Below are 15,928 nucleotides of genomic sequence, written 5' to 3'. Positions count from 1 at the left end.
ATAATATCTTTTAACCCTCTGAGCATTGAGGGCTTGGGGGTGGCAGGCAGCGCCATAACAACTAGATTTCTCCTTGCTAATAATTGGTAAAATGAACCAAAGCAGGGAAGAGAGGAGCAGAGACCATTGGGGAAGGGAGAAAAAGTTATTCCTAAAGAGATTTATTTTGTCTCTGCTTTGTTCCCCATTCAAAGCTAAACACTGATTTATGAGCCTTTTACTAAAGATTATGGAACATAAAACCATCCGGGGAAGTGCCCAGGTATGCCAAATAACACTATGCAAATGAAACTAAGTATATGCAGTGACCCTCAAGAAACAGGGCACCTGATTCATCTCTCAATCATTGACTGCTACAACTGGCTCTTAAAATGTAAGAGAAGGAACTTTTCACCCTTCCTGAAGTATCAACCAGCTCTAACTGACAGATGGAATGAGAACTTCCCTTTTGGATGCATCTAATATTTGCCATCACCCATCTCGTCTGCACACGTGTACACACACACGCATATGCTGCAGACAGTATCCATTCAATGGATCATTTATTTACACATAATTAATATTTATTTTAAATTCTAGTTTGGGAAGAAAACAGCAGAGCATCTTCCCAGGTCTCCAACGCAGAGAAGTTACAGTACATTAAATTTTTATATTGTGTTACTAATGCAGACTAAACTAGAGGCTTTAAAAATTGATGCTGCTACTTAAACAGCATAAAATGAGGAGGATTTGATTGGGCTTAAAAATAAAAATGTCGGTCTTAACTACAGCTGGATGGGGCATGCAAGTGTTATTTAAAATGATAGGTATAATTCATTAGACAATGGATCAGTTTTTGGTTTTGTTTTCTTTCCTTTTCAGAAAGTAATCTCTCCAAAGGCATAAAAAGAAAAACCTCCCTTCAACTAACCAACCTAATCAAAGCGTTCTATTTAAATCTAGGTATTATATAAAGTACATCTCAGAATTGTGTTTTCTTTCTGAACAAATCTATCAAAGGTCCCTGAGATAGTAGAGTATCTATCTTCTTACTCCTCCCAATGTCTTCCCCCAGCTACTTCAGCAAGGAAGCCTCCATTGCTTTCAGCTGAAGCCACTGGCATTTGGAAAGCTTGTTTTTTTAATACTTGGTCAAAACCAAAACAAACATGTCTGATTGTTATGGTTTCTTCCTGACTAGGTTGGGGAGGGAGACAGGGCTTCAGGGAGCTGCCCATAAAACAGTACACACTAAATCAGATAACCTGCAATTACCCAAAACTATTAAGTCTGGAGTTGGGAGACATTCACTAAAGCAATAGCCAAGTAAGGAAGAATTGAGGCTTTCCCTCCAAGCAGAGATTTTTGGAGGAAGAAAAGCATGTATGGAATAGACATTTAAATTTTCATAATAAAATAGCCACACTCTTTCCAGAGTTTCCTATTTATATCTTGTTTGCGGTGGGATCCCCAGCACCCAGCCGATACCGGGTACATACTAGGCACTCAATAAACATTTGTTGAAATAATAAGGGTGGATGCAATTCTTCTGATTTTTTAAATTTTCTTCCAGGCAGTCAGAAAAAAAAAAAGGGAGTAATGCACAGGACTCAAGGTGGAATGGATTGGTCTCTGAAAGGAAGATGGGAAAGGTGCAGGAAGGCCAGTAGACTGAATCTTTCACGACGTGAACATCAGAATCCAGCTGTTGCTCCACACTCCAGATCTCTCAGCGGGTGCTCTCCCTGCCCCTCCTAAGGCACTGGTGGGAACTGGACAGATTTTTCTTCCCGGTAGTTCCTTCTGACCTGAGAAACTCCCCTAACACGTGAACTCCGAAGAGAGCAACCTCCCCGGAGGAAGAAAGGCCCCCGCATCACCGCAGGTGCCAGGGTGCCAGGAAACACCCCAGAAATGAGCCGCTGGACCCTCTGGTGGTCCCTCGCCCAGACGAGGAGTCGTTCCAGGGCTTTGACTCATTAACTCCACAAGTGACCCTCCTGGAAATCTACCACTAGAGGCCGGGCGGGAACTCCAGCTGATCCCAAACCGGGCCCGGGGTTGCCCAGCCCGCTTCCACCACTACCACTGACCAGGGCACAGTGGAGACCTTCCACGTGGCCGAAGGAAACTCCTGCGACATCAGAGAGGTGGAGTCCCGAGTCGTTCTGAGTCCTAACGGCTATGCTTCAAGACACTTGCATGAAAGGGTTTCCGTGGATCTACACTCTGCGCCCGTCTGCCCGCGAGGCCTCTCAGCTGGGAGCCCTCACTCCTGAAAGTTGGTCCCGGGAACGCGGCGCACCAAGGCCGGGCTGGAGCACCTGCGGGCTCTCCAGGAAGGCCTGGGAAAAGGCGGCTCTTACCTACACATCACTTCGTGCGTCAGGAGAACTCGGCACATTTCCGGATTCTTATTCTGTCCCTCGTACGCGATGGGCTGTGAAGGAGGTAGTAGCAGGAAAGGAAGATGTGGAAAGGGGTTGGGGGCAAGGAAAGAAGGGACTTCAGAACAAGCACAACATCGCTTTCCCTCCCACTGCCTTCCACTGCATTAGGAATTCCCGCCCGCGGCACAACCTGAGCGGTTGCCGAGTTTGGACTCGACTGAAAGCATACAGAAGTTTGCCCCAGTGAGAACATCATTCTTAGCAAAATGGAATGTTTGGGGGAACTGAATCTCCCAATAATTGTTTCCTTTCCATCCTTTTTCTTCGCCTCTTACTGCCCCCAGGGTTTCCCTGAGTCAGACAGAACAGGTCACTTGGTGAGACAGAAAAAAAAAAAAATTTCCCGAGTGGACAAGGTGCTGGGAGCGGGACGTGGAGGGGGGCTGTGGAGTCTGACCCAGGAAATAGTGGAGGAGGGGCAGGTCAGAAACAAACTGGGGGGATTGGGGGGACGGGTCAGAGACAGGTGAAGAGAAGCCAAGAGGCCTTGGGCTCACCTGCTTGGTGACCGAGTCGATGAGCCTGACATAGAGGTCCTGTTCCGTGCGGACACCTGCGAGGACCGGACAGGCACCAGTCAAGGGTCGTGGAGCCCCTTCCGGACACCCCAAACCCGTCTCTGCTATGAGTCTGAGGCCCAAGCAGCCTCTCCAGGCTGAGCCGCCCTGGAGACGGTGACCTCCCAATCCCCTGTCCCAGGCAAGCCTCCCGCCGCCCTGGGCTCCATGCGATTCCTGAGAGTGATCATGGCAAGATCAACGCGTGCGGCCCAGAAGCCGGCTGCTAGGCGCCGGCTCACCGTTGCTGTAGAGGAGCTCACCATTGCTGTAGAGGAGCTGTAACTTGTAGTGAGTGCCATTGTTGGTCTTCTCGTTGCCTTGTTCCTGAAAAGACAGGCAGCGTTCGATTCCCTTGCCTTCCAGTCCCCCAAAATAAGGGAAAGAGGAGACAGTGAATCCCCACCCCACATCCCTTCTCCCCATCAAAAGGCAGCTTCGAACAACCCCTATTCAGCCCTAGGTCAAAGGGCACGAGCATCTGCCTGTCTTTGGCCGCCCTTGGAAACTTGCCAAGACTCGAAGCCACTTGACACTTTCCAGCCCTCTGTCTCCCTTAAAGATGTCCTCAGAAGTGTGACCCTTGAGCCTGCGACAACAGGACAACTCGCCAAAGCTGCCTGTAAACAGGCACCACCCAACCCTTCGGGCTCTGTCTGTCCTTAGGAAGCCCCAGGGCTTCCTTTGGCAGAAAAGGGAAGGGACCTGTCATTTGGAAAGGCAGCATTCGGGCCTATCCCGCAAGGACTGCGCCCGCAGGGCCACGAGCTCAGGGACTGAGTTTCAGGTTCAGGAGGGACTTTGGGAAGGCCTGCTCTAAAGCTCACATTGTACAGCTGGGGACACGGAGACCCGGAAAGGGCAAGGGATTTTCCTTTGGTCACACATGAGTTTCAGCGAACTGTCCTTCATTTGAGATCGAATCCAGCCCCAGTTCCAGGCTTGAGTTTGGAGGAGGCGCTGCCTTGGAGAACAGAAACGGAGAGAAGGCACAGCCCGAATGCGGGCCAAGGCTGGGCTCCCGGTTTCCGCTTAGTACTGCAACTCAGCCCACCTGGCTCTCGCAGGTGCAAAATAATTCAAATTAACCCAGAGAAGGGGAGCGGCGCCCTTGGGTGTACTTTTTAACTAGTTCGAAGGGCGTTTGCTCCTCCGTCAGTCCACAGCCAGGCGCTACTAAGGGCGCCAGGCTCGGTGCGCAGAGCCGGGAGCGCTCCTCCAGCACCGGGTGGGGGGAGTGGGGGTGGGAGGAGGTTCGGGAAATCGACTGATTTAGAGGCTGGGGGTGAGAAGCCTCGATTTATCATCCCTGATGATGCGAGTGAAAAAGTGTCGCGAGAGTGACAGATTGAATCTTTAGTGCTTTGCAAAGAGGGAGTTATTAGACCGCGGGGTTTGGGGGGTACGTTCCGCTTACTTTGTCATTCTCCACAAAGTCCACGAAAGCAGTCCGCTCGATCTCCACCGGCTGGCCCTGCCTGTCATAGAGCGCCAGGACGAAGTGAAAGAAGTTGGATTTCCTCAAGTTGGAGGGAGGCTGCTTCTCAAAGTGGGCCCGGGACAGGGCGACCCCGCTGCACAGGGAGACAAACGGGGGACACAAGACACGGGGAAGGACAAAAAGGCAATGTTACTAACCGCCCACAACATGCAGAGGGGTAAGGCGTCCACTTACCAGGTCCAGAGTTCTGAACCCTTCGGGCCTTTTTTCCAATTCGGATAAGGAAGAGGAGACTCCTTAAAGGAGTCACCGTGGCCACGGGGGTTGGGTGGCAGGGTTGATGCCTGGGGTCTCTGACACCACCCAGTGGTCCGGCATCCCACCGCTGGGCCACTCACCATCCCGTCTTTAGTGGAAACTGAAAGACCCGGGCTGCCGACGGAGGCCCAGAGTGGTCCCCTAAGGAGGTGGCTCGCGTCCTATACCGTGGGGCTGTCTCCATCCATTCCCTCAGGCGGTACTGCTGGGTATATAAGGATGCAGAGCTGGGGCCCAGGGTTAGGGGAATAAGTGCTTCCTTTGCTTTGGAAGAAGCGACCCTTTTATTTCGTATTAATTCGAGTTACCCGTCCTGGACCCACTGCCCACAACGCCCAAATGCTAACTGGGAAAAGTAGTGGGTAAGAACCCCAAGGGGCAGGAGGGAGAGCAACACAGAGTCCAAGTCTGGGTCCTTGGGCTGCTTGCCTCGCTCTTCCGAAAAGTTGTGCCTGGGACAGAGACAGGGCGGAATCCTCGTGACCAGCCGCGGGGATCGCTGGCCACCGCAAATGAGATGACCAACATAGGGGACCCTCGCTCCCAGAGGTGCTAGGTGGGGAAAAACCAAACCGTTAAAGGGCGAGAACCTCCTTTCCTGGGGCCAACGCGATCCCCACTCAAGCTGCGTTTTCCGGCGGCGCCAGTCGAACCCAGTGACTGTGAAACCCAAGTTGGGGGGCCCGGAAGGCGCCCTCGAGTGTGTCAAGTGTGTGCACACACTTTCCAGCCAACCGGTCGCAGTCACAGCCGACTTGGCCATCAGATCCCATTTCACCGAAGACTTGGGGCTCAGGCGAGCACACAGATTGCGGGAGCTGCCCTGCGGCGCTGGGGTCTCCCAGCGTTGAACGCCGGTGCGCAAGCGCCTTCATTCACTCTTTTGAAAGGGGTGATGTTTTAGCTAAGATCTCCCCCACTCTGCCTGTTTCAGCTTCAGCAAACTTTTCGATGCCGGGAAGGAAGGAAAGCGAGGGAGGCTTCTTTAAGGAGTCAGCCCAAGGAAATGCGCGGCGCAGCGGACTCTGCGGTGCTGCCTTATTTCCCTCAGCTCGCGGGCGGGCCAGTCCCGGAGGGCTGCGGAAAGCTGCGGCCACCGCCTCGCTGTGCGGTCTGCCAGAGGGAAATCCGCGCGCCCCGGGCCACGGGAGGGAGGGAGCGGCCGCTGGCCCAAGTCCCGGAGCGATGAGACTTCTGCTTCCTCTCCTCCAAGGATGGAGGCCGGTTCGCTCTACCCGGGACACCTGGCCAGTTTGGGAAAGGGCTCATTTCTCCGTGTGATGTTGGCACTTAAAGGTGGGTGGCCAGGAGGGCAGCTGGGGAAGCGAGGGTCCTGGAAGAAGTTCATGGGCTCTTTGGGGTAGAAGGGCTGCCTTCTCGCAGACAAGGACCTGGAGGCCACAAATTCCAACTCAGTAGTGGTAATGAGAGAATGGGACCGTAATGTCTTCGTAGGGTGGCACCCCGGACATGGTATTTACTATCCCAGCACGCAGACGCCTAGACACAAAGTCACCTTCAGGGATCCGCAAAACCAGAGGCTGGCGATCCCTGAGCCTGTCTGGCTGCCGGTCGCCTTTTCTCGCCTCTTTTCTTCCGCAACTCTTTCTACTGTGACTCCGTCTTTTCTCTTCTTTTAAATCTCTTCTTTTCTCCAGCTCCCCAGCTCCGTTCGTCTGGCTCACTGTTTTATCTTTGAGCCGGGACCCTCCAGCCTGTCCCCCCTCCCAGAGCTCCCGGCCGCCTCGCCTTCCCCGGCAGCCGCTCCGGCTTCTCCCGCTCCTCTCCCCGCCGCCACCCTCTGGCCGCCGGCCTCCAGGAATCGCCCAGCAAGATGCGGGAGGCAGGCGCTTGCAGGCGGCGTGGCGAAGCCGGGAGCGGCCAGGAAGCCAGCTTTTCTCCCGCGCCGCCACTGCCAGCTCCGGTATTCACGCTCTGCTCGGGGCCAGGCCGGCTCCGCTTGCAAGACTAGCGGTTGAACTGGGAGATGTTGGGTACTACCTTGTTATTTTTCCTTGCAAAGAGTGGACTACGGTAAAGGAGTAGGAGAGAAACGCCTACGACCCAGGCAGTTCAGAAACTCGAGTGCTGGCTGCCGGGTGAGCGTTCCCCTGACTGCAGCGATCTGCTTGCCCGAGGGCGAGCCCCAGAGCGCAGGGCCTGGGCGACAGATGGGGAGACAGGGAGAAAGAAAGGCACGGGGAGCAGGGGTGGGGGTGCACAGGGAGAGACAGACCGTAAGAGCGAGAGACTGAGAGCATAATAATTGCGCGGCCGTGTCGTTACCTCTGCGCTGCGACATTAGCGTCCACCACTCCGACATTCCGGACCCAGGACCTGACCGAATCCATCTCGGCGCCCAGCGATTTCTCTTTCAGAGCTGGTCCTCTTCCTAAAGTATCTTGAATCCCAAACATTTAAAAAGTCTGATCCTCTACTGTCGCTTTAAAAGTAAGAGTTACAGCAACACAGTCCTGACTGTTCCCAACGTTGCCAGCAAATCGTCTCCTCCAAAGCAATCCAAGAAAAGGGATCAAGTGCCCAAGTTTGAGTCTTAGGGGAAAAAAAAAAAAAAAAAAAAAAGATAACCCGTCCTTTGCTTCACTGGAAAGGTGCGGACTGATGTAGCCAAAGTTCGGGTTCTTATCCTCGGTAGGTTCAGATCTGCCGCCTCAGCCCCTCCACCCTAGGTCGCTCGCATCCTTCCAACTGCAGCGCTGCCTCCTGACAGTGATCACAATTTAGAAGCATCACCTGTTCTGGGAGAAACTGTAAGAAATTGATGGCTGCCTAATCTCTGCCCTTCCTCCAGATCCCCCCTCCCTGCTCCTCCCCACCGTTCCAATTTGGAAAAAAAAAAAAAAAAAAAAAAAATCCCCAACAGGATCAGTTGTAAAAGGAAGGGGAAGACCCGGAGCCGAGAGGAGGCGGTGGCTGCGAGCGCCACGGAGCCCGGCTGCAGCCGCGCGCGGGCCCCATGAATGGGTTACTACGGCCCTGGCCGCTGGAGGCGGAGCCGCGGCCCGATAAGGAGCCTCATTTGCATGGACGAGCGGGATTGGCCGGCGCCGGGCAAGCCGGGCCGACGTCCTCAGGCGGCGCGCGCCACGCTCTGCGTTGCCGGGACTCCGGGAGGTGAAAGGGGACAGAAAGCTGCGGGCGTCGCGTCCTTGCACGAACCCCGTGTGCGTGCGCAGGATTGGGGGTCCCCCACACCCTGCACTGACTTAGGGTAGCGGGGCTGTGCGGGCTGGGGACGCAGGGGTTCGGCCTGGCTGAGGGAAGCCTCCCTGAATCTTGCCTCTATATGTAGGTTTTTGTAGCCTGCCAGGAGACACGTTCGTTCCCGGGGTTCGGATCTGTGTGCAAGCTTGTGAGCGTGGCCACATATACTTATGTTTTGTGCAAACGTCCCCCAGAACACCCAGCTCCCTGAACGGCTCCCGCAGGTCTCCTGGAGTTCCATGGTGATATCAGATGTTGTGTGCGGCTTGCACGTTGCTGAGAGTGGAGAACATATGAATGAAGGCGGGAGGTGGAGTGGGGTGGACAAGCGAGGCGCAAGTGCTGCTCAAATACAATGCGGGGGAAAACGGTCCAGGAGCTAAGGAAAACACGCGCGGGCGATCGGGCGCGAGCAGCAGTCGCACCCGTGTGGAGGAGAGGTTGCTGACAGATCGAGGCGGGCTGAGTGCGCAAGCGGCCGGGCGTAGTCCTGCGGGTCCTCCAGTTCCCTCCCCACCTCTCCGTTCCCGAAGCTACCGGGAGTGGGTGAGGAGGGACGGGGGACTCCCGGAAACTTCGCCCACCGCGCGCGGTCGCTACGGTGCTGGCCGCGGGCTGGTGGCCGGGAGGCGGTGGCAGCAGCCTCACCGAACAGCTGAAACCCTAGACGGCTTTTTAGCTGCGCGGGACTGCTCGAGGTGCCTATTAAACATCCTCCTGGCTGGGTGTCATTTTCTTGCTTCTCCTTTTGTATTCTGATCTGTGCATAGATCTGCTGCTGAAATCTAGAACACCAGCGCGAAAACAGATTTGAAGACAAAGAATGCAAATCTGTGCTCAAAGACCATCTGCTGTGGAGGAGACAATCAGCTGTTCGTAGTTCGAGCGATTGCGCCCGAGTCTCCCGGCCTCATTACGGGGAGGGCATTTGCGAGCGCCTGGGCTACGTTCAGGGCACTTTCTCCCCTCTTAGGTCTCAGATTTGAGAGACCAGATCCCTTAGGTGTAGGTGAGCGCTCGCAAATGAACTGCTAGAGTTTGCCGCTAGAGGACACAGCACCATGCAACTGGTTTGCCTGGGCTGACAGGAAGCTTGCACTTCAAGAAAACTCGGCTCTCTTGAGAAAGGGACTGGTGCGCGCCTCCACCTCCGGGTTTGAGACTAGGAAGCGCTGGTCCGAACTGCGGAGATTCGCTTGAAACCCGATAGGGGGTTAGGGAGTTTGGGGGGCGGGTGCACGGACCGTCTCCGCATAGGCCCCGGGATCCAGGGGCTGGGGTCATTGATTTGGGGGAAGGTAGAGAAGATAAAACCCCCGCCTCTGGGTTGTGTTGACTATGGTACCTGGACCCCAGAGCTCTGGCTCTGTCCTCCCTGTTGGACTAGAAGGGGCGGGAGAGCCATACAGGGCGATTGGGAAATGGATCGGGTGGCTCGTAAAAAGCCAAGTAAGACAGGAGTGTCCAAAGGAAGAAAGGGGCGGGGAGGAAAATTTGTAGGGATGAGATTCACTGCCCTGTTTCAACTCGGCAATTCTCTGTTACATGCAGGTTTTAAGGAGAATTTCGGTCCCAGCAAAAACTGACCACCCGGAGTCTTCCACCGTCTCTCTTTATAAATCTCTTCGAACCTCAAGCAACTCCCCGCCTCCTTCGTCTGGGGTCTGCGCCCAGCGGGGTCAAAGCCTTGAGTTCCTTGGCAGAGAGTGTGGAACAGCCGTGAGCCCTTCAAGACACGCCAGTGAGCCCGGTGATTTTTTTTTTTTTCAAGGGGCCTTGGATGGTCTGCGCCTTCACGTTGCCCCGGAAAGGTGCGCAGGGCACCCAGAGAGGCCTCTGGTCAGCAGTGGGACTGGGCCGAGCCCCAACAGTTTACCCCTCAGGCTCAGGTTGGCTGGGGTTAAAGGGCAAAGTCAGGGTCGAGGGCGCCAGCTTTTCTCGGCGGTAACAGCTGCCACCCAAATTATGCCCCCTCAGGAAGCGAATGAATTGTTCCTTTCTCCAAGCTCCCTGCTGCCCGCCCCAAAACAGACGGGCCGCGCTTGGCGGTCGCCCCTCCTCCCAGCCAACCGCTCCTCCCAGACATTCAGGGGCCACGGTGCTCCTCCCCTGGGAGGCAATCTGGGGGAGCCGTGGTCCCGAACTTTGACAGAGTGGGACCTCCCCACTACTCGCCGGCTGCGCTCAGGGCGCCCCCCGCGACAATGTTGATGGGAGCTCCAGGGATGGCTCCCTGTGTGGCTCTCTGAAGGAGTTGAAGTTCATTGTTGGCCAGGCTGGAGTTCCTGCGCCAGCGTGAGGGGACAAGGATTGCCTTGGGCCCAGCGTGGTAGCATTTTGGCCAGTCCAGTTGGGCTTAATTGTGTCTGTGTTGGTTTTGGGGAGGAATGGGCGCAGAGCCCGTCACTCGCGCGAAACATGCGTTGGTTCGGGAAGTGAGCAGCGGCGGCTGCGCCTGGAGGGTCGCTCCCATCTCTCTCGCCCCCAGCTACACGCAAACAAACCTCCTTTTCGATCGTGCAACACAAAACCCGCCCCGAGCCGCGCGGGGGCCCGGCAGGCGCAGCTGCGGCCCCGGGAAGCGCAGTCCCGCGGGGCTGCGGAGCCCACGCGCTTCTCAGGCTCCGACCAAAGAGCTCGGTTCTGCCTCTAGCCCTGGTCAAGAAAAATCCAAAAAGAACACTATGATTAAAATTATTCACAATCTATTTATACAAAACTGGGGGTGTCTTTTACCCTGTCCTCTTCTTCATTTACCCTTCCCAAATGACCCCCACCCCCGTTTTTTCTTTTCATGTTCCTGTTTCAACCTGTCTGTAACCCAGTGTGATATGTTCGATTTCCTCGTAATTGGTTTTAAACCCCTTTGCCCAGTCTCATCCTGTCCAGTCATCTGGGCGCCAAGTCTCTCCTCCCGATCAGAGGTTCGGAAATTTTACTTAGCAACTGCTCTCCTGGCTGTGTTCCTGTCTGGCGGGACGCAGGGGTGAATTCAGAGATGTCAGAACACACCCCTAAATACGACCTTCACCCCCACTTCCAGACACACACCCCCTGCGCCGAAGCACAGAGCCAGACCAGTAGCCGGGGAATTCGATTCACAGGGAGAGCCAGTCTGGGTTTTATAAATGGAAAAAGTGGCTGTCCCCGTGGCCTCTCTTCGAACGTGAATTTTACAATTTTGGGTTTTTTATTTTTTAAGCTGGAACCTTTACTCTTTGTCCGACTACAAAGAAATAGCTTTACTTGACATATCAGAGACCTGCCGAATATTTAACTCACAATTCTTTATGAAATGATTTTTTAAAAAATATCTAACTTCATTAACTCTCACACCAAATTGCAATTTTGGCATTTTCTTCCGGTAACTAGATTTGTATGTTCTATAAATGTGAATTCCCTAGAGAGGGTGGGAGAAAAGAAACTATTCATAAATGCACGACAAATATCTCAGGGGGACTCCGCCGTCAATACCAAACAGCTCCCTTATAGGACAATTTGCGTAAGAAGTGGATTCGCTTCTTTTGTTTTCACATAGTGAAGGAGATTCGGGCGGGAACAGCTGCAGAAATGCTGAGTCGTACTGAGTCGTACTGAGTCGTGGAGGAACGTTTTAGAGACACTTGATGTCGGTTGTATCGTTGTATCGAGGCCAGCCGGGGCACTGCAGTGAGTTTACCCAAAATAGACTGGAGGAACCAGATTCAACTCTACCCTAACACTTGGCAACTCCAGAAAGTCTTCCTCCTCCTCTTCCTCTCCTCTGCTCCTCCTCCCCCTAGTATTCTCCTTCGGAAATATCCCTCTTTCCCATCCCCTTATTCCGCGTGCAGAAGGAGCGAGGAAGCAAAGCGGAAAGGTCAAGAGAACAAATTCTCGCAGCGGCAGCTTGGGGAGCGCGGGTGTCCACGCGTAAATAGAGGCCTGGGAGGTGTGTGTGTTGCGGTGCAGGCTGTCTGGAGAGAGAAGTGACTGATAGCTTCCATGGGAATCTGGGGACCCGATTTCCCAGGTGGGAGGGGTGATTTTCACGTGAAACCCCTGCTGGGGGCCGTGCTGGGGTAAATCGGCCGGTTGCAGCCCCTTTCAAGGAACTGTGCACGAAGGCGGTGGCATCTGTCATCACTACTTAAGGTGCAGTGATGGGGGCAAGTTGACCCGCATTAAAAGGCCTGATCACGCTGGTCTCCGTGAACGGGAAGACCGAGAGGAAGGTACTAACGATCAGAGGCAGGACTTGCCCAAGCCCTTTCTGAACGACCTTAAACTTCACAGCAACACTTCAAGTGGAAGTTATTGATTTGTTTGCCCCTAACATGTTACAGATGAGCAAAATGAGGGTGGGAGATGACAAGTGGCATCCCAACTGCTGAATGGGGAACAAGGATCCTCCCCATCTTCCATTTCTAATAACAATAGGGTGCAACAGAAGGCCTTCAGAAAGAAAAAGTTAAATGTGACTGGTTTTCCTCCCCCCCCCCCCCCCCCCCCCGGTTTCTTAGCTCAGTGATAACCGAAGAGCTACTCTGAAATGCACCCCTTTTCCTGGCGGTGCCCGCCAGCCGGCAGGGGAAAGCCCGAGGGACCTCCCAGCTCCTTCCCGGCTCGACTCGCCGCGGAGGTGTGAGCGATGTGTTGATTATTCATATTTTTACCAAGCGCACACTCTGCTGCGGCCGGCGCCGCCACATTTCACACGTACACTGACGTACCCACATGCACAAGCGCTCACCCGGCCCGCACACACGCAGCGCCCCGCGCGCCAGGGGCCCTCCTCAGATAAGGGAGGGGTGACAAAAGGCTCCCACTCACTGCCGTCCCCGCCAACGCGGCTGCCTTTTCCTCCAAGCCCCCACAAACACATCCTTGGCTTTCAGATCCAACTTTCTTTTCCATAATATACTAGTCTCCGCGACTCCCGCCCCCTGAATCTGAGGAGGGGGGAGACTTTGGGGGCGGGAGCCAGCTGCAAATACGGCACCATCTAGAATTTCATTCCATTTAGCACTAGGCAACCTCCTCCTCCAACACACACGTACTCGCACACCACCACGATCACCTCCACCCACACTGGCACACCTCACTCAAGTGGCAAGAGAGAAAATCCAGGAAAGTCATTTGCATAGAGTGCACGGGTTTCAAGACGTCTTTGAGGGTGCAAACTGGACTTCTAATCATGGGATCTCCCCAAACACAGCCCAAGGCCTAGAAATTCCATTTCTGACTCACGGAACCCTCCATCCCCACCCCCTCACCTGCCGGGAGCCGGGCAATCATCTCTGGGCGAGTGGGTCCAGGGCGCACGAGACATGGCACCCGCGGAAACCCTCAGAGCCAGCTGGGAAAAACAGAGATCACTCTCCTGGCCAGGCAGCTCCGTACCGCCCTCGAAGGGGCAACACAACTTGCACTTACTCTTTTCTCCGAAAGGAGAGCAGACGGGTCACCGCGTTCAGACAGTCCCTCTGCGCGGGAAGTGCTTAGAGCAACGCTTATAGGGCAATGCTGGCCTCGCTGTGTAGGGGTCGCTGGACTAAACGCCCAGAAACCCTCACAACCCGTGAGGTCCACTTTTCCGCAGACCCAGGTTAGAGGCTGGTATTTACTGATAAGGTCTCTGGCATTTGATCTTACTCCTCTGAACCTCAGTTTTCTAGCCAGTTAAATGGGAATGTTATTCCTCTGAATTTCAGCTCCCTTACTGGTAAAATGGGGATATTTATTCCCCAGAGCTTTGCTTGCCTTACGGATAAGACAGCTTAGGCGAAAGTATCTGGCACGCAGTAAGTGTTCAATAAACGCTTGCTTTCCTTCAGCATCTGCAGGTGTAAGATGAGGATGATCACATCTGCTTATGGAATTCACTGGGTCCTGAGTCTCCTATGGGGATGAGTTTCCTCTCCCACGACCTATGCGCTTCTGAGGCAGGGATTCTGACTCGCTTGTCTTTGCAGCTCCTTTGCCTGCCACAGGGACTGGATCGCACAGTGGGTACTCAGCTTTTTTTTTTTTTTTTTTTTTTTTTTTTTTTTGCTCTGGAAGCTGTTTGGTGCACACAGGCGTCAGAAGGAACCGTAGGTCACCGAGCAGGGTCTTACCCAGGGAGGGAATGCGACTTCATTCGTAGGAGGCTGCCCTGGGGGCTCCGCGCTGCGCGTGGCACTGGGTAGGGTGCACCCCGAACACAAGTGCGGTTCGCTGCGCGGCCGCATGCTGGGATGGATCGCGGAACTCACTAGATAATTGAAGAAGATCGCGAGGAGCCCTGGAATGGGTCTTCTGTTTCTACGACAAACCCCCGTCGATGAGTAGTTCACAGAGAGCTCGGGGAGCCCCTCCCCGCCCTGCGCCCTCCTTAGGAAGAGACACGGCTCGCCTGACACTACCGGTCTCTGTCTCCCGAGAGCCGAGCTCCCTGAGCGGCGCTTTCCTGAGCCCGCATTAAACGAAGCTGGGAGGGAGGAAAGCTGACGGGCGGAAGAACCGAGACACTGTCAGCGAGGAGGTGGCTGACTGGAGGCTGCGGCGCGCGGCGGAGGGGGGATGGTGTTAAGGGGTGGGTTCCAAACTTTTCCATTCCGCAGAACTAGAACCCCCTTTAAAACTTGCACCATCTTTTATGCAAAGGCAATGCATGTTTATTGCAGAAAAATATATACAAATAAAAACAAAAGAAATTCATAACCGACTCCAATGGCATCAACATAAACAACTATTGCTAATATTTGGATGGGTTTTCTCCCAGCCTTTCTTTTAAACAGATTTCTATATACAGTTCTCTAAACGGGAGCATAGACTATATGGTGATTTGTAACCTGTTGGCTCACTTAATATAGCATATTTCCCTATGCCATTAAATATTTTTCTACAGTAACATTTAATATTTGCATAGTATTTCACTATCCATACCACAAATTGTTTGATCAGTTTATTGGATTCGACATTTAAGTTGCTCCTAATTCTTCACTGTTATAAACAACACTATGATGAACATCCTTGTAGCTTAGTTTTTCAATAACTATGATTCTTTCCTTCAGATAAAGTCCTAGAAGTAAAATTGCAAAATCAAACACTTTGCATGTTTTTACACCTTGACACAGATTGACAATTTGGCCTCTTGAAAGACTAAATGTACACTTTTGCCAGCGATACCTGAGGTTACCCCTTCTGCCTTCACCCCTCAACCTTCCTGAATCTTTGAAGTTAGTTATAGTCTTATTTTAAAAATTTCCCAGTTTGATAGATTGGAAATGTCCTTTGGTATTTGTATTTTGTTTATATTTAGTGAATTTCCAGTAAGGGGAAATTGTTTTTCGTACACTTTTTGGCCAGTGTACATCTTTGGAGAGTTAAACATTATTTTATTAAGGACGTTGAATTTTAATTTATCATGTATGTTGAAAATATTTTTTTCCATCTTTGCTTGTTGGTAATTTTATTTATAATTTTTTGGTGGCAGAAATATAGATGTACTTTAGTTACAATGCTTTCGTCTGCAAGTACCAAAATAAGCGACTAACAGCAATTTAAGCAATAAAATCATTTAATTGTCTCACATACCAAGAAGCCTGGAGGTAGATGGCCCCAAGTTAGGTTGCCACAAACAAACCTGGTTCATTTGCTTTGCATGTTGAATTTCAATCTCACCTTCACTGCCTCCTAGCGGAGGATACAGCAGCAATAGTGGCGCACATTCAAGGCAGGAAGCAAGAGGAACAGAGCCACCAGCAGGTTTGTCCCAGTGGATTGCAAAGTAGAAGCTTTTCCAGAAGCAGTCCTTATGCCTCCTTTGCCATAACTGAGTCATGTGGCCATCCATAGTCAGACGTTTATCTGGGAAAGCAAGTGCCTCCTTTGTGAGGCACTTCAGGGTGGATTGAGAATGGCAGTTGGATTAGGCAAATAGACAAGCTCCCCACCCCCCAATTTTTTTTTTTTTTTTTTTTTTTTTTTTTTTT

General features: G+C 52.9%; 1 protein-coding gene across 1 annotated transcript in view; it reads right to left on the bottom strand.

The window, feature by feature from the left end:
- The window catches only part of LOC105482039 (EBF transcription factor 2), a 205,540-nt gene extending 197,796 nt beyond the window's left edge, over window positions 1–7,744 (bottom strand). The window contains exons 1-5 of the mRNA XM_011741899.2: window positions 7,032–7,744; window positions 4,404–4,560; window positions 3,250–3,313; window positions 2,927–2,982; window positions 2,346–2,419 (exon numbers count right to left, since the gene is read on the bottom strand). Coding sequence (XP_011740201.1) covers window positions 2,346–2,419; window positions 2,927–2,982; window positions 3,250–3,313; window positions 4,404–4,560; window positions 7,032–7,162 — 482 coding nt within the window. The 5' untranslated portion in view covers window positions 7,163–7,744. The remainder of the gene's footprint in view (window positions 1–2,345; window positions 2,420–2,926; window positions 2,983–3,249; window positions 3,314–4,403; window positions 4,561–7,031) is intronic.
- Window positions 7,745–15,928: the final 8,184 nt, after the last annotated feature.

This window comes from Macaca nemestrina, chromosome 8 (assembly GCF_043159975.1).
Source record: "Macaca nemestrina isolate mMacNem1 chromosome 8, mMacNem.hap1, whole genome shotgun sequence".
NCBI classification, from domain to species: Eukaryota; Metazoa; Chordata; class Mammalia; order Primates; family Cercopithecidae; genus Macaca; species Macaca nemestrina.
This window is presented reverse-complemented; position numbering and strand designations above follow the sequence as displayed.